We start from the raw sequence: 23,206 nt of genomic DNA, 5'->3' as shown, positions 1-23,206 counted from the left end.
ACAGTATAGCATTGAGGGAAACAAAGTAGCGACTCACTGTTAGGAAGTTCACCATCAGCTTGTTGGTGGATCTCCGGCGTGTGTGGCCGTGCGGTACTTCCGCGGTCCACCGGCCAGAGCCACCTCACCGGAAGTGACGTATGACACTCTACGCGTTTCGTCACTGCGACGTCATCTGGGGCGGTCATCTGTTGATCGACACATAGACGGTACAATCTACTCGGCACTAGGTGTTGAGAGTACCATCCTTGTGTGTCTGCACAAAGTTGCACATTTATTTTGTTAAGCACACAGCCCTTTAATATTATATTTGCACATTATTTGCTGACCAGTGAGTACTGTGCACTTTTACTTGATCACACACAACAAATTGATTTGCTGTACAAGGTGGTAGCGCCCCATACCAACACCTCCCGACCCCCCACACACAATTTTTTACCCTTGCGGTAAGTTGGAGGCAGCATAACCATCTGATCCCCACAGTTTTAAACAAACTATTGGTTCGGTATTTGTGTTACTATCCATAGCGCGGGGGCACTCCAACTCTCATATTCTTATTCCATTAAGGGTCCGGTTCCCTCTTTCTCTGTTAAGACGCACTCTACTAGGGCGCTTAGTGCCTCCTGGGCTTTTCGTCATCAGGCGTCAGTAAAGCAGGTTTGCAAGGTGGCTATCTGGTCGTCTGTGCACACGGTCACAAAGTTTTTATGAAGTGGATGTGTTGGCATCTGCAGATGTTTCCTTTGGCCGCAAAGTTTGCAGGCTGCTGTTTAGGGGGCTTGGTCCTTTGATGGAACTGTTTTTTTTTTTTTATTTTTTTTTATTTTATTTTTTTTTTTGGTGAGGTCCAGTTGTTTTATGGTTGAGCTCCATGTTGCCTGGTTGGCTATGTTTACCCTTGGGAAGTATTTTTTTCTTGTTGTTCCCACCTCATGTTTGACACTGCTTCGGGATGTCCCACGTAGTCAAGAAGATGAGAAGCTGTGTCCGTCAATGAACTAAAGAGAAAATGGCATTTTTGACTTAACATAAAATCCATTTCTCTATCGTTCATTGACGGACACAGCACCCACCCCTCTGTGGAGTTGGGTTATATTTCTTCAGACACTGCTTGCAAGAAAACTGAGTGCCTATAGCAGTAAGTGGGAGTATATCCCCCTGGGACTGCCCCATATGTGTGTGTAGCAGCATTCCCAGCCATTGTGCTGGATGTGGGTCCCCCTGGGTTACCGCTAGCAACAACAGGACATTTAAGCATGTTCTCCAAGTGTGAGCACTGAGACAATGACCAGTTCAGTATGTTTTGGGTTTTTTATATTTGAGAACTTGGATGGGAGAAGGGATGAGTGGGATACTCCTTTAGCGCAACTATGCACAATTTGCTGGGAACAACTGAAAAATGCCTGTTGACTTGATGCCGGTTAGTGCTGATTAACACTGGCCTGCTGCCTGTTATGCTGAACTGATTTCTGATCACCTCCTTGTGACTCAAAGTCCTTTTTGAAGCTCCCTTTGGCGCTCCTTGCTGAGGTAGCTACTTTATCACTCCTGCACTACTGACCACTTGTACACTTCAGGGCCCACAGCGGCACCCTCTCTCACACACTTATCTTCAGGGCTTTGACACTGGCACCCCCTTTCTAAGCCTTCTCTACTGGTTAGCTGGCTCCCGTATCCCTCTGACCTTCTGCAGTGGTCCCCTATCCTAGGCAGACCCCTGGGCAGTTTACAGTACTCACGACACGGCTTTCCTGGAAACTTCTGCCCAGCAGCTCCACTCGGTCCTCAGAACACTGGATCCCTCGCAGCCCAGCTCAACCTTCCGTCCTCTAGGCTGGCTGCCAAGGACCTTTCCTCACGCTGACAGGAGGAGAGACAACCGTCACCCCCCTCCTGGGACTCTGCTTCCCGCCAAAGATGCCCTGTCATGTGTCCCCCTCAGACTTGTATCCCTTCCCAGAAGGCCTTGCGGCAGATTCTGCCCTCTGGGATTCCAAGAGGTTTGAGACTCACCAAAATGTGCCTCTGGCTGGACGAGGATTTGCAAACCGAATGGTTAGCCAAAATGAGAGTGTGCAATAAACTATTATTGGAATCAATCATAAAGCAGAGACAGAGATATTTAGAAAAGATTCGTATAGATGTTAAAGACATACAAGAACAGTTATCTGAATTTGTAGATATAGCTTCATTTAACACATGGGATGGGAATGTAAATGAACAGGTGGTGAGCTTTGAGACTGAGCTTATCAGCAAAAAATCGGGCAAATTCGAAAGAGACAGGCAGGACTATCAAGAGGGACGGGAATTTAATTGGAAAAAAGGCCCTAGTCCGCGCTCACCATCCAGAAATGCGAGGGGGTCCAGGTGGGTCGAACACAATAACTCCCCAAGAACGGGACACACCAGTCAGGGGGAAGCTAGATCTGGAAGAGCCAAGAAGCCCGTCCCTAACTATAACAATAAAAATAAAAGAAACCCAAGGAACAACAGCTATATCAATAACACCAGGAAAGATAGATCGCAGGTTGAGACAAATGTAATAAATCTAACACAAAAAAATTGTGCAGGGACCCCCCGAGCAGGAGTTCAAACAGTGGGGCTGGTCCTGCCGGTAACCCCTCCTCCAGTGGAACAGTGGAAGATAGAACTCTTGACACCACTCCCACACAAACCAGTGCCACAGATGTGGTCGGGAGCGATGCCCAGAGTGAAGGAGCACTGTCCCAAACCCTTACTTTTTTAGGGCAGGGGGCTGTGGGGAGCTTCACCCCCACGGCCTCGAGACATCTCAATTCCCTCCCTCAGAGGTACCCTACAAGAAAAAGGGGAGAAAGGGAAAGAGAGGGAAAAGAGGAGGAAAAAAGACCAAAAAGAGGGCGGAGATAGGTGGGACCTACTCCACCATTAAAATTTATAACCTTTCTGGAACGGTATTTACCGAAAAAGAGTTAGACCTGTTAAGAAAGGGGCTTAATTTCGCCCCCCCCAGTTATCCGAATCTCTTTGAGCTATTCATTGACTTGAACAAATATGTCAGAGGGCTCACGGTCAAAAGATTCTATGCCCTTAAAAAGAACCCTGGCCCAGGATCCGTTATCCCGGAGGAATTGACCCACAATAGTGCTAGGGAAGAAGACGCACTAACCATCCTCGAGAGTCTTTTTGAGGAGGGGAGATGTGATGATCTTCCAGTAGGTCCGGAACTAATAGGAATGGACAAAGCCCTGATACACACCCCCTTTAAACCCAAGTCTTGCTTTTTCCCTCATTGGGCAAAGGGCAACTTCATACCTACATTCTATGAAGTGGTGTTGGAGGAAATCAAACAGGTCTGTCAGAATAAGAATGGGATGCTCAAAAAGCAAAATCATCAAGCAAAGGGATCCGAAACGGGCGAAAGTATGACGGACACAATTAAGAGTTTGAAAAACAATGAGGAGATTATTATCAGGCAGGCCGATAAGGGAGGGGGCCTGGTCATACAGGATCGATCTGCATACTTGGCAGAGGCCTACAAACTCTTGAATGATCAAGAGACGTACGAGAAGCTGAAGAAGGATCCTCTAGTGGAGTATATAACATCATTGAAACTACTGTTGGACAACGCGTTGGGAAATAAAGTGATTACAAAGAATGAATATCACTTTCTATTTAAGCAACACCCAAAAACCCCACATTTTTACCACATTCCCAAGGTCCACAAGGACCTAGAGAACCCCCCTGGTAGGCCGATAATAGCTGGCATTGACAGCCTAACTAGTAACTTAGGCTGTTACATAGACCATTTCCTGCAAGATCTGGTGGTGACTCTTCCATCCTATGTTAGGGACTCGAGTCATATGCTGGAGATTCTGACTCCAATGAAATGGTCTCCTCGATACAAATGGCTGTCCTTGGATGTGTCCTCATTGTATACGTCCATTGAACACATTTATGGCCTGAAGGCGGTTGAACATTACCTGAGCCTCAGCAACTTGCATCCCCTTCAAACAACATTTATAGTTGACTCCATCAACTATGTGTTGAACCACAATTATTTTTCATACGTAGGGGAATACTACAGGCAGATTAGAGGAACAGCAATGGGGGCTAGGTTCGCTCCCAGCTATGCCAATCTTTTTATGGGGTACTGGGAGGACCTATTCATTTGGAAGAATAATCCCTTCAGGGCGAATTTAGCCTTGTACGCCAGGTACATCGACGATATACTCATCATTTGGGATGGCACAAAGGAGGATCTGGCAGGCTTTGTACAACATTGTACGAATAACCCGTTCGGGATTGTTTTTACTCAGGTAATTGATGAAACCCGCTTAGTCTTTTTAGATCTAGAACTGCGAGCAGACTCCGATGGAAACATAGTCTCCAAAACTCATTTCAAGCCGAGTGGGGGTAATGCCTACCTCCATGCAACTAGCAATCACCATCCCAGATGGATAAGAAATATCCCCTTCGGGCAGTTCTGTAGATTACACAGGACCTGTACCAAAAGGACTGACTACGAAGAACAAGGTACAATCCTTAAAGAAAGATTTGTCGAGAAGGGCTATAAAGCAGAACATATTGAGGAGGCATATGTTAAATATTGGTTAATGTATGGGAGTGACCTCTTGGCCGAACACCCATCTCCGATAGATAGCCTCCAGCATACCAGCAACTCCAAGAAAAAGCCCCCCAAGGTTACTAGCACAGGGTCAGTCAGGTTCAGTACTGTCTACAGTAACAAAGCCTTTGACATCCAACGCGTGATACAGCGCAATTGGAAAATTCTTAAACAAGATCCAGTCTTGGGAAGTGTATTGCCACAAAGACCAGAAATAGTGTTTAGGAAGCCAAAAGACTTGAGGAGCCAAATCGCACCCAGTAGGGTTCGTAAACCTAAAATCTCTCGAGGGGTACCTACATCTAACCCGTGGTTCTCAGCCTTTGACCAGAAGGGAAACTTTAGGTGTGGGGTCAAAAATTGTGGGGCCTGCTCCTTCATGTGGCATCGGAAGAAGGAAGTAGCTGGGACAGACGGGCGAAGCCACGTGATCAAACAATTCATTAATTGTGGCACAAGCTACCTTATATATGCCCTAATCTGCCCATGTGGTCTACTATACATCGGACGTACCATACGACCCCTGAGAGTAAGATTCGGGGAGCACAAGTGTAGCATACTCAACAAAAAGACCAAGGAGGGACCGAGAGATCGTAACAACTACTCGGTACCCCGCCACTTTTGCCAGTTCCATGATGGAGACCCTACAGGGCTAAGGGTGTTTGGGATCGAAGCCATCAGTAAGGACCAGGATGATGGGGTGAGATTCCAGAAACTCTGCAAGAGAGAAACATACTGGATCTTCTCTCTGGGGACTTTAGCACCAGGGGGCATTAATGAGGATCTAGAGATCCATGGGGTTCTGTAAGGACAATGGGTACACTGAGTCTGATGGCTCCATTGATCCCCATACACATTTCCACATGTTCAGGTCGGATGCCGGGCCCGTAGGATAGCCTGTGCCGTGGGCACCCTACATTCGGTCTGTTCCTTCTCTGCTTTTTGATATCGGTTCTAAGGATAAAAAAACATGATCTAGATTCAATTTTCTAAATTGAATCAGGATCATGTTCTAGTTCGAGTCTCCGGAGCGGCATCCATGGATGTTGTTCTGGAGTCTCGGAAATATATTGTAGGACATGGTCCCATCCAGTTTGCAAACAGCCGTATAGTCGCAGGTTTAGCGGGAACCTGTGACTATCAGTGAATGATGATATCGGTTCACCCAGACTTGAGGACGGGTCTTTTCCCCTGGAGAGACGGAAAAGTCAATCCTCGGGTCAACCCTCAAAAGGAAGGTATATATGTACACCTACACATTCCCCTCAGCTATCAATTACTCTTTATATTGATTTTAATTGTCGGTTTTATATCGTGACCATATTGAGCATTTATCTAGATATATAGTGCAGCATATTCTTATACACGTGTTCATATCAACGGTTTTTGGACTCAGATTAACGTAGAGAAGGGCTCTGTCCATCCTATATGCATATTGTGCATATGTGGTGCTGCGTGCATGTGTGTGTGCATATGGGCATGTGATCACATGGCCGGTGTGGATCCTTGTACGTATGTATCATGCGCGCCACCACATGTATGCACTAGGACCACAATAGTACTAATAGTAAGAGGAAGCAAGTAAAATATACATATATCCATATACAATCCTCTCGAGTCCATTAGAGACGTATTGTGGTTTTAAATGGTTCCATATTAAGGGTGGAGGTCCTAGAATAAGGGACAGTGCTACAATTGAGGCTAAAATATAGGATTACTGGAATCGTTCATATGTAATCTATTAGGATATGGTGCTGTGCAGTAGGGGCGGTGCTGGTGCTCGTTGGACCAATGGAGGGCCAGGGAGGGTCACCATGGAGATGAACTACCTCGCTGTATGTAGCATCTCCATTCATGGGAAGTGACGTCAGCGGAAGTGATGTTAGCGGAAGTGACGACAGCTGGAACGCATCGCGGTAACCCGGAAGCCATGTAACGGCGTGCGTTCCACGGAGCCGGTGATCGGCATGTAATGACCGATCGGCTCCATATTCCGCATGAGTCCTCCCTCTATTAGCATTCTACGGAGCCGGGAGCCGGTGTATAATGATCGATCGGCTCCCCACCCCCGTTTTGACTCCCCCTGTTTGGTGCAGATCTTCTCCACGCCCCCCCTCCCTCTCCTGTATGATGAAAGAATTTGGGGATTGTATGGAGAGGAGTGGGTGAGACTATGGCCCAGACCACAGCAGACCAGCAAAGGTAAAAAAGGAAAATTATGGGGAGTATTACCAATAGTGATCACATTAGCTGCCCTCCATTGTCAGTTCAGGGAGCCCCTACAGTGTCTCTATATGCACTCGGCAAGCAACTCCATCAGTCTGTGATATCTGCTCATGGTAGTTTTTATGTATATGGTTTTTTATGTATATGGTTTTTTACTGTTATTATATTACATTTTAATCCTATTTTCATGCACATGATTTTAACTATATGTATACATATACATTTTTAGCATATATGTTTAGCATTGTTTTGTATCAGCATGATTGATTTATGTCACTATATACCACTAATAAGTGAGGTCATGAGAGGAAGAGCTGTAGTACTCTAGCCACTCCCCCGGGGGAAGAGACACTCCCACTTAGGGGTAGGGACTGGATCAGTACATCACTACATAAACCAAGGAGAAAGCCATGACACAGTGGCTCTGAGGAAGAGGCTGGGCCTCGAAACGCGTCAGCCGTCAACTCATCAGTTATGAACGATTGTATGGACTACACCCGGACGTTTGAGCAATTGAGCTTGATATGATTTATTTTATCTACGTCTGTGAGTAGCCATTTTTTAATGTTACTTTAATAAAGCCTTCTATTGAGGATAATGCGCTAGGTCGGTGCGCCCTTTTTTGTTTCTTTGCTTTCAGTACCGGTGGACTACCCCAGTCCGTTATGGGCAGCAAGACCTAAGCCATCTAAGAAGCCAGTTGTGAGTCCCGGGAGGAGTGTGGTCGAGGGGCCTGGATACCAAGCGCAGGAGGAGGGTGGTCACACCTTATTGTTTTTTGGACCTCTGGGATAGATGCAAGCCCTGGTGTGCTATTGGTCAGGTTTCCTCCACTGTCCAATAAGAGCCCTCATTGGACATAGAGGGGAGACTACCCAAGCTCAACAGGCACACCTGGAAAACACATGACAGCCTAGCTGAACAATCGGGCCCCCCCCATGATAAGCAGACAGGGCCTCTCTTATGGTTTTCCTAGCACCTACCTAGGAGGGTGCTACATCTGGTAACATATTTTTTTCCTGTCTAGTGTCCTACTCCTGTAGGGGGCAGCATAACCCAATAGTCAAGAAAAATCTGGAGCGGTGTCCGTCAATGAACATCAGAAAAAGGGATTTTATAGTAAGACAAAATCCCATTTTCTTTTCATAGGTCATGTGACTCAAAAATCTAACACGGGTGCTTTATTGGTGCGTTCTTGCTGCGATTTCAATGCATTTCAACGGGAGGTGCCTTGTGCTTTCTTCCTTCTTCTTTCACTGATTAAAAATGCAGCAAGCAAGACTTGTTTGTGGCACATGACCACCATGAATGTGCACTGCTCATTTTTAAACAAATAGAAGTGAGGGATTAGGAGAGGTTTGGGCACCCACAGAGGATGTCACAAAGACAAACACTGTAAAAACAATTTCACGGAGAATAAACTCTAGGACCATTAAATAGTATGAAAACCCAGCATTCCTGCCTCCTGATTTGTGCCTTCTGTACCACGTACTGGTATGAAGAAGTTTCCTGTTCTTAGTATTGCTTCCTTTGTGTGAAATCTCTGGTGGTCCTGCCAGTCCCTCTGCTTTCCTTACAAAAATTTACCACACTAAGCACGAGAGTACAGTGTGGTCAGTTCTCTAGCTGTACTGGGAACTCGGAGTGCTCTCCAATGATCGGACTTGTCCGAACACCCTTCAACCCCCCCCCCCCTGCACAGCCATTCACTGGGAAGATCAGTGTGTTGCTGGTTGCTGTTTCTCCTCCCCCAGTTCTAATGCAGCTGAGGGAGTGTGTTCACTTAATATTAGTATTTCATGTTTTTATATATCTATACACAAATGTTTTGCCTTTTCATTTCCATTTTAAACTGAATGGGTTGTTGTACGAGGTGAGGGTTTAAAATCACTTCAGGTCGTAGATGTGTAAGAATTATTTTCAGAGAATAAGGAGTTTAGTGCCTCTGTAACTTTTTAGATGTGTTGAGAAAGAAGAGCATTTTTCATTGATTTGAGACCTTCTACCTGGATATGTTGGTCATAAAATCAGCATTATGAAGCCAAAACTGTGCACGTCATGGTAAGCTTTCATCATCTTTATAGCTGGGCTTGTCCAGGAGAAGATGTGCTGCCTAAAGGTGAATCATGATTGTCACCTCTATGCAGGCCAACCTAGCAAGTCAACTTTGTTTTGTTCAGTTTGCAGTCGGTTTGCTATTTTGAGAAATGCTCTGTTCAGAAGTGATGGGGAATGACATCCAGAATGACTGACTGAATATGGAAATGTTCACAGAAAGAATAATAGAGAGGTGATTCTAAGTTCAGTAAAACCAGTATTTATCAAACAAACACTCAGAAAGAAGTGTAAATCGAGCTCCTCGCCCCACACAGACGTTGTGGTAGATCTCCTGTCACTGGCTGACCAGTAGCAGAGGGAAAGACCGATGCTGGAAGCAAAATGGCGGTTTGACAAAGGAGCTTCTGCACATGCTCTGAAACATGTAATCACCCCTTCTGATGTCTCTTACAGTCAGAAAAGTTGGTCAGTCATTTTGCTTCTGGCATCGGTCTTTCCCCCTGCTGCTGGTTGGATAGTGAGGATCCAAGAGAACTGTGACCGGAAACCTACTGCAATGTCTGTGTGGGATGAGGAGCTTGATTTAAACTTCTTTTCTGTGAATGTTTTTAACTGCATTTGTTTAACCACTTGCTGACTGCCATGTAGCAGTTTTACTGCTACAGTGCGGCAGCTGTGTGCCGGATCACATAGCTGTGACTATTCACAGCAGAGGATGGTCTGCAGGTGCAGGGCACTCAGTGCTCTTCGTTATGCCTATGTAAACCAGGGAGATCACTTTTCTGATGGGGGGGGGGGGAATTCTGTGTTCCTGCAAAGCAGGGACATAGATCCATGTCTTCCCCTAGTAAAAACAGCACACGGCTTATGTCAAAACACTGGCTAGGTACAGTTAAACCTTTGATCGCCCCTTCCCAGCCAGTGTCATTAGTACAGTGAGCGTGCATGTTGTTAGTACAGCGAGCGTGCATGTTGTTAGTACAGCGAGCGTGCATGTTGTTAGTACAGCGAGCGTGCATGTTGTTAGTACAGCGAGCGTGCATGTTGTTAGTACAGCGAGCGTGCATGTTGTTAGTACAGCGAGCGTGCATGTTGTTAGTGCAGCGAGCGCGCATGTTGTTAGTACAGCGAGCGTGCATGTTTTTAGTACAGCGAGCGTGCATGTTTTTAGTACAGTGAGCGTGCATGTTTTTAGTACAGTGAGCGTGCATGTTTTTAGTACAGTGAGCGTGCATGTTGTTAGTACAGGGAGCGTGCATGTTGTTAGTACAGGGAGCGTGCATGTTGTTAGTACAGGGAGCGTGCATGTTGTTAGTACAGCGAGCGTGCATGTTTGTAGCACTGATCACTGTATTAGTGTCACTGGTTCCCAAAACGTTTCTGTACAATTGTCCACCACAATATCGCACTCCTGCTATATATCGCTGTTCGCCGCCATTACTAGTAAAAAAATAAATAAATATAAATTTTTCAAAATTGTCAGCTTTTTTTTTTTTTAGCCCCAAAAAAAATGTAATGGTGATAAAATTCCCTTTGAAAAAGTCCATTTGTGGAGGAAAAAAATTACATAAATTTTATTTGGGTACAGCGTTGCATGACCATGCAATTGTCAAAGTAACGCAGTGCCGTATCGCAAAAAGTGGCCTGCTGAAGTGGTAATAAGTACTGGTGTTACTTCGAAGCGTGCACAAACAATGTCCATAAAGACCTGGACGAGCAAGTTTTTGCAGGCCAGTCAAGTTCTCCACCCCAGAGTCCTGACCTCAACCCAATAGAACACCCAAAAATTGTGTTTTCAGCATTTTGCCGATCGAGAAAAAAGGTGACAATAATAGTGTTGGAAATGTACACTATTTTACTGTGCTTATGGTGTGTTTTTCATGGGTCGTGTGACTCAATAACCACATCAAAAATGTAACATGGGTGCGTTATTGATGTGTTCTTGCTGCGTTTTCAATGTATTTCAATGGGGAGGTGTGTTTTTGGTGAGATTTTTTTTTTTTTTTTAACTGACCAAAAATCTCCTTGGGTTAGTTGACTCTCTGGCAGGGCGATGCATACTCTTGGGTCTGTTAATATTTTATGCTAGGAAGGCGATGGTGCTCGATTAATCAATAAGGTGATACCCCTATACAAAGCTACTTATTTGTCCCAGGGTTACCCTATGAACTTTGAGAAGGTCGGCACTTGTGCACAGATTCGGGGTGTACAACGGATGATCAGGGGTTCACAGACTGAATTCTTTCCCCCCTGCTAAGGTTTAGTTTATTATGAATGAATTTATTCCTCTGCAGGGACTCGCATTACATTTGTTCAGGTGATTCTAAACTCGAGTTAATATTCTTCCGATACATTATCCTGATGGTGGAGAGGGAACCGGAATTTCCTTATAATTCATCAACCCTTGATGTGATTTTATAAGAGAATGACAGAACGAGGTGTATGGAATGTTTTTTTTCCCCCCTTTATTTTGGGGGGGTTCTATAATAGGAGGTGTTATTAGTAGTTCTATGTTTTATGTATTAGCCGGGGAATGCCCAAAGGCTGTGTTTTGTACCTATACATCTCACTTTATCAATAAAAATAAAAAATTGACCAAAAATGCAGCAAGCTTACACCCCAATGTCCCTGTAATGCCAAAAAAAGAAATGAGGGGAATGGGGGTCCCTGTTAACAGGAAGAACTGACAACAATGAAAGCTGACACCAGTTCTAACACCAACTCTATTTCAGAAGAAGAGCGAGAAAAAAAAAGTATTGGATTGATGAGTTCTTATTCTGTGTTGGAATTGTAGGGTCTTTGGGGTTGATTTATAAAACTGGTAAAGCTGTGATCGTCCACTTATAAATTTTATCTCTTTTCTTTTAAGTAAAACAATTTGTTTTAAACACCAACATCGCACTCACTATGGTTTTCATTATTCTGTCTCTGAGCTCTCAACCAGTTTGCTGACACGTTGGCTCAGGGGTGAGATTCTTGCTGTACAGAGACAGCTCAGCCAATTTCTATCTGTTCTTTATTCTTGCTGTAGTCGGCAGATTCTACTGCTTGGCGTATTTCACTTTGTTTACTTTGCACAAAGGAAGTGATCCTGGCTGCAAATGCATGAACCACCCTCTTATCTGCCTCCGATATTCGTGTCTGTAAACCAGAACAATTAACTTTTTTCCTCTTTGGTCCATTTTTGATCTGTTAAATTTTTTGAATTGAAGGGCTTTGGCATATCTCTTAGAAGTGCACAAATACATTTTAATCCTGCCAGAAATCTTGCCCACGTATAACTTCCTGTACTGCATTTCTGAGGACTGCAGAACCCCCTACTCTTTGTTATGGAGCAGGTGACCTATGGTGACCATGCTGCAGTACCTTTTTCCTAATAGATATACAGCTGTCACATGATCCAGATCTTTCCCAGGATGTCTGCAGGGTAACCTAATCAGGAGGAGCTTCTAGTCCTCTGCTGCTGGTCAGATGTTCAGAATAAAAAAAAAAAACCTTTTGGAATACAGAGAGAAAATGTAATACAGAGAGAACATGTAATAATATCAATAAACCAGTTTTAAATTGAATTTGAATAATATATTTAAATTCAAATCTCTTTTTTTGGTGGACATAATGTGATTTGGGCAGATTTCTGCCAGTCACAAGCTGTATCGTGCCCCTCCAGCCCGTGTCTTAGAATAAGAGGGAGGTGAAGCCAACATTCATTTACATGTAATATCCCATCTCCGTTGTCTTTTAGCTGGTTAGTAGGCATGGAGGAGGAGGAGGAGAGATGGAGTGGGCTGTCATTACCCACGTGTGTGACTCTATAGTCACATGAGCTGCTCAGATGTGAAATGCTCAGCATAAAAACTCACTGAAAACTGAGCATGTGCAGAGTTGCTACCACAGCTGCAAAATCCCTAGCTGAATTAGACTTGGATGGAAGGGAGAGATGGAGAGAGCAGCAGGATCAACCAGATTTATTTTGCGGAATACAGAAAACGAATCTCAGTGACTGCGGGAGTATGAACACCATGTAATACACCATTTATTGATATTTTTTATGTTTTATGATGTGGGTTAAGTGACACTTTAAAGGAAATGAGTTTGAAGTGTGCACATTAATGCAGCCACCACATCTAATGATTGGCAGGCTGCATTATGTAATTTTTGTTCTTGGCTTTACATATGCTTTAACCACTAGCTATCAAATCGCGTACTTGTACGTTATTTGGCTTCAAGTGGTTGTACCATGGTGATGCCAGGTCCCCTGACAGCTTCCTGTACAACAGTCCCAGGCCGCCGTAGCCAAAGCATTCCATTGGGCTCTATCCAAGGGCATGCTTGGGATACATGCCACCAGAGGGCTCTATAGCTCTCTTCCAAACGCATCTCTGCCCAGACCAGCCTACTTAACTCAGCTGTCTGCTCCTTGTGCGGTTTATCTCCCAAAAACAGCACCCGCAATCCATACTGCAATCCATAATGGAGGGGAGGATTTTTCCCTGGTGTCGCTGCTCACGGGCTAGCGTTTTTCTTTCCAGAGTTCCAAGCAGATTGAATCACACCATCCTAGCAGGACCTGCTCGGACACTGGTCCCCTGTGCTGTATCCGCATCTCTCGCAACCTCCTTCCAAATTCTTCCATGGCAGCTGGTATCTGTACCTCTCCCCTTCTGCTATCCGGACCTTGGATCCCAGTGGAGGTTTGGATGTCCCACTTGACACCAATGTAACGGAACCGCGACCCCACAATGTGCTTGTGGGCTTCTGTCAGAATACCGCTTCCTTCAGTCTTGACCATAGATATGAGATATTCTAGCCGAGAATAGCTTGCATAAGATCTGGAACATTTATTGAACAAACACCAAAAAAGAAAAAAAAAAAAAAATCTATCTCTCAGGTGCCTGATTATTATGACAGGGCTTGACAAATTTTCCTGAAATCTAGGAGCCAGCTAAAAAAGTTAGGAGCCATTTTTTTTTTTTTTTAAACAGACAACCAAGCTTTATTTCCAAAAAAATAACATACTAAATTTACACATAAAGACGACTAGAACCCCACTCTCCTCTATAGTGCAATCGGATGGAAACAGACTGTCTGTCTGTTTCCATCCAATACCATCTGATCCGATCCACGGGATGGCTAGAAAATGGAACCACCATCCGTCTGTTTTTGGTGGACAGGATCAGATGGCGGCAGATTACTGCTCCATAGAGGAGACTGAAGGGTCCGATCAGGTCTGCCTGGAAAAACTGACAGGCGGACCTGATCAGACAGCCCGTGTGAAAGGGGCCTTCGGCTGTGGCATGGCGATGAGGGGAAAAAAAAATTATTATATATAATATATAATTTTTTTTTTTTTTTATAATAATTGAAAAAAAAATAGGAAAATATTTTTTTTTAATAATTTAAAAAAATAAATGAATAATAATAACCACACTCCCTGTCCACTTGCCTTTTAAGCAAAGGTAAGTGGACAGGGAGATGAAGCCTGCAAAAACTTCCCTCATCTCCTCTTGGGGAAGGAGATGGATAGGCATTGAGGAAAGGCAGGGGAAACAGCCATTAGTTACTGCTTGTCAAACTCCCTGCCACCACAAGAGAGCGCCAGTTCCCCGTTCTCTCACTGAAGAAGGCCAAAAAGCCACGGCCTCAATTTTCGGACGGCGCGGTAGTTCGTGCACTCGGTGAGTGGTTGGGGGGGCGCAAAAAGGACAGGACACCTCTTGAAGTGCACCCCAGGCGCCAGGTTGCTAATTCTACTCGCCAATGCGACCTGGCGCCCGGGGTTTGTCGAGCCCTGCATTATCATATGCAGATGAAATTGTGTACAGAAATATAATTAACATATCTAAGGAACAACCAACACAAACAGTATTCTACTTTCCCACTAGCAACTAATAGATGACGGTGATTTAATTAACTTGAGCTAATAAGCCAGCAGACTTGCGGTCATCGAGCTCATGAAGTACAATACACATTATTGGAAGTGTAAACACATCCCCACAGTAGATAATAGGAGAGTTAATCAGCACAATCAATGATGTATGGAAGACAGGTGGTTGAGCTGATATTAGCATCTGCCATGAGTCTTAATTGGCAATAGGCAGCTAGGCCTTTAACATGGATCCTAGGCCTAGAGTCCCAGAGTCTGTGTGTCTTGGGGAGATGTGGACATGAATCCAAAGTAACATTACTCCAAGAGTCCCCCCCCCCCCCCCAGGCATACACCCCACTAAGAGCAGTGTTCCCTCACAAGCCAGGGCCTGTAGGCAAGAGGCTAGCCTGCAGTCCCCTCCAAAAGCCCCTGTCCTGAGTGAGTTTGTCACAGTCACCAAATTGTTCATTCCATGCCTAGAAGACTTGGTGCTGTCCTTACAAATCATGGATGTCTTACAAAATACTAGATGTCGTTTTTGTCGTGGGGTGTATTATTACATCAACTAATTTTGAGTAAAACTGAGGCTTTTGTAATGCGTTAGATTATTAACCTTACTTTCATGTAATGATCAGAACAAATGTTCTATAAAACTCCGTTTTTTCCAAGCTTTGGAAATTGTTCTTGTGTTCATTGAGTAATTGATTAAAATATTACATTTTAAATGGGGTGTATTTACACTATACACTATATTACTAAAAGTATTGGGACACCTACTTGTTACACACACATGAACTTCATTAGCATCCCAGTCTTAAGCCTCGTACACACGATCAGATTATCGGACAAATTTATGTCCGTTTTTTGTTGCATGCTAGTCTCGTATGGAGAGTGAAGGTTACTTTCATACGAAAATTCTCGTACGACAGAATTCAACTTCAGAAGTGATGTCGTCTTGAATTGTTTTGTATGGGTTCCTTCGTTTCTGAGCATGCCTAGTCTTGCTCTTATGATTTTATTTTGAACTAAAACTGTACTAATTAAACAAAAATCAGACCTTATGTTGACGTACGGATAGCCTGCACATCCAGTTTTTGTCGTCCGAAAATTCGTAATCGGCTGTCGAAAGCACTATACTAACAATCCGAAAATCGGCAGATCGTTTGCCGGACGAAATTTTTCTTCCGATTTTCTTATCATGTGTACTAGTGATCGACCGATATCGTTTTTTTAGTACCGATATTTTGGTCATCGGATATCGGTATCTTTTTTTTTTTTTCGTTTTTTTTATTTTTCACAGGTACTATTGTGGAGGGATCTGGGGGTCTAAAAGGCCCCAAACCCCTCCTCTGCACTTAAAAGCATTCAAAACGCCAAGTTTGGCTGTTTTTGAATGCTCGCATTTTTTTTAATTTGCCGCCGAGTACCCGGAAGTGATGTCATCCCATCTCTTCTGGGTTTTTTTTACATGGAGAGCCGAATGCGGCTTTGATCGGGTCTTCTCTTCGGCACCGTGCAGGTAGCATGCCTGGGTCTCCCTGTGGGGCGGGAGACCCAGGCGAGCCACGGAAGACAGGGGGAGGGGGGAAGACATCCCCTCCCGCTCCTTGTAATGACAGCTGAGCAGCTTTTCAGCCGCATCGGCTGTAGTAACAAGACAGCCGACCTTCGGCTATGGACGCCGGTACCAGGGTGATGCCTCTAGCTGCAGGCATCGCTCCGGTACAAGCACTTTCCAAAATATCGGTAACCTCGTGCCGATTCCGATATATCGGGGACAGTGCATATCGGCCCCCGATATATTGGCATTGCCGATAATCGGGCGATCCCTAGTGTGTACGGGCCTTTAGTTTGTAGGGCTCATTATTGAGTTGGCCCACCCTTTGCAGCTATAACTTCTTCAACTCTTCTGGGAAGGCTGTCCACAAGTTTTAGGAGTGTGTCTATGGGAATGTTTGATCATTCTTCTAGAAGAGCATTTGTGAGGTCAGGCAGTGATGTGGATGAGAAGGCCTGGTTTAGCAGTCTGTTTTGGTGACCATGCTCATCAGGATAAACAGAGGGGTGAATCTTTCCAATGGGTAAACCAATATTTAAAACTTGACAGAGGATCTAACCTTTCCCCATGCCATGATACCCATGCCAAAAACAAATGGTTAGCCTAGAGTTGGTGGTTTATTTATTTATTTTTTTCTTATTTGCCTGAAATTTTACCATTTTTAAAAAATAAAAAATAATAATAACATTTAAAATAAAAGGCGTTCTTTTGATAAAGCTTTTGTTTATCTACAGGCTTCCTTTGACTGCTTACAATAATTGTGTGCCCAGTGATCTACACATTCTACTTCTCATGGGCAAGGGTCAGATTATATTTCTGTTTCAGTACTACCTTTGCACTTTTGAAAAGATACCGTTAACTCACAAATTTGCCACACCTACTAGTTTCTTAAAGATGACCTTACTTTGGATGTTTTACGCAAAGCTTTGGTAATAGACCTTGGTGGTATGGATTAAAAAAAAAAAAAAAGTAATAGATCTGCTGAAACTTTTTTTACCTGGAGGTGCTAGTCAAGTCATTTTTGCTGAAATTTGGGGGGGGGGGGGGGGGGGAGAATCAGCCAAACAGAACCTTGATCTTTCCTATTCAGAGGTCACATTACCAAATATTTAGACCTTTTGAACAAGTTACCAAATGGATGTAAAGCATTCTCTTCTTGGATGAGGTAGAGAGGTGGGGTGGTAACATCACGCTCTCCACCTCGTCCAATCAGAACACTTTTTGCATTTATTAAAAAAAATGCAAAGCATTCTCTGAATGGCACCCATGCTGAGCGGCTGACCTCCTGTACGGCACAGGGACCCAGAAGCAAGTGAAAATCGCTGGAGTAGCAGTGTCTATTTAGTGATTTCTATTTTCCGGGGGCATAGGCCTGGTATGATGTATACATAGTTATATTGATCCAAGCTAGACCAATGTATCTACGTAAAAAATATACCAAACCTGGGATTCCTTTCACTTCTATTTGCTGGTGATAATCTGCTGCCTGTCAAGTTTTTAATGCACCTGTTTTTGGATTCAGTTTTTTTATTTTTTTTTTTTTTTGTTTATCGAACTACTTAACCTTTTTTTACTTTTTTTTTCTTTGTGGCTTTTTAGTATAGCGGGTGGGCTAATATTGTGGACCTTGTTTTAAGTATTTGAATTAACAAAAATATCAATTTTCTGCATCAGATTTATATTTAGACTTGGTTGCCATTTGCCACATCCTTCATTGCTTTCTACCCCAATCATCCAGTATTCAGTTCATTTTATTTTGGATGTACTGTACACCTATAAGATTTCTATCTGTAAAGATGCAGTACTTAGAATAGATGAATATCTGCACCTAACTCTACTAGAGCTTCAAGCGGAGACTTCAGCTGTGATTTCTGTGCTCTGCTTCTGTCACTGCTTGTGAAAGTTTTTCAAGTGGCTGTCTACTCAGCTGCAAGTAATTTGTTGCTTGAAGCTGAACTGCCTGGATAAACACATGCGTGTCATCCTTTCATGACGGTTTCCATGGGTGCAGCTGTCAGAGCGCCTCTTGTCCTCACTTATGTGCAGTAGGTTGATTCGGATGCCTGTCAGCCAGAAGAAGCCAATCACAAAATGGTATTTAACGGATGGTAGATTGGTTTCACTGCAAGGAATTTTCACCTGCTTGGATGCAAAATTTTGAGGATTCGAGGAAAGAACTTTCATATGTCCTCTGCTCGGTAGTCAGGGGGTTGATATTGTGTTGATTGAGATGCTTAAATATAGTCCCATAGTCAGATGTTGGGTCTCCAGATGATTTTGGTATATCCAAACCCTTAAATGAAATAAAATATATGATGCTCGTTCGACTTGACCCGATGGATAGGCTTTCGTTATCTGCAGTTGCGACATGTGGTCAGGGCCCAGTTCCCTGTCACTCCTGTTCTACAGACGGATAGCTTGGAGGACGTGCTGGTGCAGGCTGAATTACCTAAGCCGCTATCGGCCATTTATGCTACCCTGCTGACAACTGACTCACCTGCGCTGGAGCAAATCTGGCAGCGTCCATGGACATACCTGGCCTGGATAGGGAGGACTGCTTGGGGAACTGTTCCTAATTGGTGGTAGCGTCTAGGGATAAACTCATCCAAACTAAGCTCCTCCATAGGGTGTATTTCACCCCCCAGAGGCTGCACAGAATGTATCCTGCCAGATCACCTACTTGCCCTAAATGTCTTACTGCAGAGGGTTCGTACTTTCACATGTTCTGGACATGCCCACGGGTGGCTGAGTTCTGGGGGTCGGTGTTTTGATATTCTTAATACTCGCTTGCAGCTCTCTGTCACCTGCGCCCCAGAGCTGGCGCTCCGGAGCATTCCAGATACCGTTAAACGGTCTAAATATGCTCACTTACTAATTTCACTGCTACTCTGCTATGCTAAGAAGGAGATTGTCCTTTGCTGGGTCTCCTTCCCCTCCCCCCACGACGGCCTCGTGGGAGGCCCTGGTTAACGGGGCCCTTCCGCTGTACAAACTCACCTATATCAATAGAAATTGCCCCCAGAAGTATGAGAAAATCTGGCAACCCTGGTTGGATTGTTAATATTTTTGTGTTTCTTTTGCCTTGTCTGCCCAATTCTCATGTATGCTGCTTATGCTATCTCTCTTGTATTTTATACCATTTAGTGAGCCCCCCGATTGATTGCCTTCTCTACCTGTACACCTGTCGTCCTCCCCCCCAATGTGATGATGTACACTGGCTACACTTTATTGCTGTATTCTGTATGTTTTTGCCTTGTTTTCAATAAAGAGCAACCTTGTTTTCAAAAAATAAAATATATGATAAATGCCTTGAGTCCTCTTTCTTCAAGCTTCAATCACGAGCACTTTTACCCCTTTACTCCCCGTGCCAATTTTCACCTTTTACGCTGTCACACTTTGAATGGCAAAACTGTACCTAAAATGAATTTTTTTTTTTTTTTCCACACAAATAGTTTCCTTTTGGTGGTATTTATTCACCTCTGGGTTTTTTATTTTTTGGTTTAAAAAAAAAAAAAAAAAAGCTGAACATTTAAAAAAATTTTTTAGTTTGTCAGAAAATGATGTAAATAAATAAGTCATTTTTTTTTTTCCTTCACTGTTGTGCGCTGATGAGGCTGCACTGGTAGGCTGCCATGATGGGCATTAATGAGGTGCCACTAATGCCGCACTGATAGGCATTGATGAGGAGCCACTAATGCTGCACTGAAAGGCAGCACTGTACAGTTGCATACATATAGTTAGTCAGCATGAAAAAAGATACAAGTCCATCTAATTCAACCAATGAAAAAAAATACAATCCCATATACACTATCCTATAAAACTGTGTGCCTGAAGGCAACAAAAAAAGGAAATGCATATATATTTTAAGCTTAATGGTTAGATATACTTTAGAGATCACATTTATTTCCTTGGGTTGTACTAAAAACAATGATTTTTAGTTCTGTGAGAAAATAGCGTGCTAAAACTTGGGTCCCCACCTTTGCCATAGTCTGTTTTTCAGAGAAATGTTACAGATATTTGTATTGGGTACAATACTACATTTATGGGCATTATTTGTAATTTTAGGGCCCATTCACACTGGGAACTGTATGTAAATCACACAGGAACACACTGTGGTTCCTGTGCGTTTCTCATGCAGTTCTGTGCTGTGCAGTTTCAGCCCATTCATTTTGAATGGGCTGAAAAAGCATAAAATATAGTGAATGTACCACTTTTGGAAATGCACTGCAGCCAAATTGCATGGTACCTTTGTACCATGTGATCTTGTGCAGGCAATCTTTGCCCAGACACCCATTGCAGATTCCAAGTGCAGTGCAATTGGAATGTGATGCTGGAAACCAGTTCAGAACGTGGGTTTCCTGCACGGCCTTCTAGTGTGAATGCACCCTGTTTAATTACTGGTTTAATTATTCTCCCTAGCTTTGTCCATGGGTGAATATTTAATCTCTGGTGCCAACTCAATCCATGGGTGAATATTTAATCTCTGGTGCCAATTCAGTCCATGGGTGAATATTTAATCTCTGGTGCCAATTCAGTCATACATCTGTTGAGGAATAAATGTAAGTGTCCATTTACACTAGAATGCACTGCACTTGCTATCTGCAGCGAGTGTCAGTACAAAGCTAACACCCCTAACTCGGGTCATAAACATGGTGCATTTGCCCCAACTGGATTGCATGATATCAAATCACTATGCGATCCCGTCGCAGTGCGTTTCCAAAAACACACTACTTTTGGTGCAGTGCGATTTAAAAATTATCGGGCTGAAATTGCACTGCACAGAACTGCATGTATATCGCACAGGAAGCACACCGCATTTCTGTGCGATTCACATGCAGTTTCTAGTGTGAATGGGTCCTAATACACCATGAGGAGCGATCATGTGATGAAAGTGTGCAAACTTTCCAACTCAGCAATCAGTAAAGGGAAGTTACTGGAGAGGACTCTGTTTTTAGAACACAGGGCTATGGATCTGCCATAAGTTTTGTACACTCTTTACTATAGTGTGTGTGTGTGTGTGTGTGTGTGTGTGTGTGTGTGTGTGTATATTTGTGTGTAGATAGATACAATTATTTTGTTGCAAAATATATCTCTATTTCAAAGTTTTAGTGTGCAAGGTTCACCTTCAGTGACAAAATTAACTCTAGTTCTAAAAAGTTGAAAAGTATGTCTCCATTTACACATGGCAACCAATCGGTAAGCTACAGATGAGCAAGATGATCTCTTAATGCTCTTAGTGGTTTTATTTCACAGTGCTACTTAAAATGAATCCGTTATATTTGGCCTTCCCTGGTTCCACCCTCCTCCGTCAACAACATGATAATGAATATTAAAAAAAAATAAAAAACTCTTCTGTTTTCATTGCATTCCTCATTTTGTTCCAATGATGTCATCACTAGGTCTTTCTGCACATCCTATGCAATTCACACAGATCACAGCGGGTGGGAGGGATTGACAGGGTGATAGCTTCCTGAAAACATCTCCGCACCCTGCCTTACTACCCCCTTTTAAAAGCCCTTAGCCCTGCTGCAAGGTATGCGAATATCAAAATGCCGAGATTGTCTGTCCGTCTGGAAGGAGTGGGTGTTCCTATACAAACCACCCTAGATAATGCCAACATGTGATGCTGCTGAGCCCTCCGTGATTAAAAGAACTGAAATCCAGTATGGTAATTTAAAGGGGCGGGCCAGGGAAAGTAAGGTTGGTAAGGAAAGGGCTTAGATCACGCGTGTCAAACTCAAGGCCCACCGGCCAAATCCGGCCCACCAGGCCATTTCATGAGGCCCTCTCACCCAGGGCTTCTGTTTAGCCAGAATGTTCAATTTCAGTACAAGAGAAAAGTCCATTTAACTGTGCAAAACTAAAAGTAAGGCTGAAGTTCAGCTTTAATAGGCCAGCATAAGATTGCTGGCTTTGTGTATGAATACTGATGTAAAATGTGTAACAGATGGGCTGTGGGCTGTTATAAAAATAAGCCATTCCCTTGTGAAAAGGCTGTGTGATCACTCAGTACATTGTGCGGATTTATATTAATAACACTTGGTTTTATGTCTTTCAGTGCCCAAGATGTATGCATTGTGAAGCAAAGTTTGACTTCATTAACAGAAAGGTAAGCAGTGACGTCTGAGATTCCAGCATGTTCTGATTTAGGATTCCCATCTTTTCTCTTATACTGCTAAGTGTTGTCATATTAAAGTGCTTACTCTTAAGTAAACCATCTCCAGTGATTTTGGCAAATCTCCAACTGCTTTATCTTTGTAAAAGCCCCCTTCTCTTCTCCACAGCAGCTAATAGACCTCCCCCATACAAACCAACCTGTTGGGTTCAGTGCTTTATGCATCTGCAGCTCAGCCTTTGGTATAGAAGTTCTCTGTGGCCTGGAATAATGGGGGTGCTGTCTTTGACTCTACAGTAGTCTAGATATGCTTATTTAGTTCCAAAGTGTTTTGGTGAATTACTTTGTTCTCATCCCTCCTCTAGCACCACTGCCGTAGATGTGGTAAATGTTTCTGTGACAAATGCTGCAGCAAGAAAGTGCCTCTGCCCCGCATGTGTTTTGTGGATCCGGTACGCCAGTGCGGGGAATGCTCCGTCATTTCACAAAAAGAGATGGAGTTCTACGATCGACAGATTAAAGTGCTGATGAATGGTAAGTAGTCATGCTCCTGTACTTGTGAGGAAGGGGTAAAAATATAGTTTATTATACAGCACTTCTGCACCAGCATCAAATACATCGGCTCTTTTTCTTAGAATGCTTTCTCATCGTGGGAGCGTCGCATTTTTTCATGTTTTTTTTTTTTTTTTTTTGTGCAGCATGTAGGGCAGCCAATTCCCATGAATGGACTTTGCTACAGTTCAAAAATGCACCAAAGTAGCTCCTGTACCCTTTTTT

General features: G+C 43.6%; 1 protein-coding gene across 2 annotated transcripts in view; it reads left to right on the top strand.

Moving 5' to 3' along the window:
* Positions 1 to 23,206, top strand: part of ZFYVE21 (zinc finger FYVE-type containing 21) — a 72,240-nt gene that overhangs the window by 20,320 nt on the left and 28,714 nt on the right. For both annotated transcript variants that reach the window (XM_082242952.1, XM_082242951.1), the window contains exons 2-3: positions 22,373 to 22,423; positions 22,795 to 22,963. In XM_082242952.1, the coding sequence (XP_082099078.1) occupies positions 22,373 to 22,423; positions 22,795 to 22,963 (220 nt within the window). The remainder of the gene's footprint in view (positions 1 to 22,372; positions 22,424 to 22,794; positions 22,964 to 23,206) is intronic.

This window comes from Pelophylax lessonae (assembly GCF_965119305.1).
Source record: "Pelophylax lessonae genome assembly, chromosome: 13".
NCBI classification, from domain to species: domain Eukaryota; kingdom Metazoa; phylum Chordata; class Amphibia; order Anura; family Ranidae; genus Pelophylax; species Pelophylax lessonae.
This window is presented reverse-complemented; position numbering and strand designations above follow the sequence as displayed.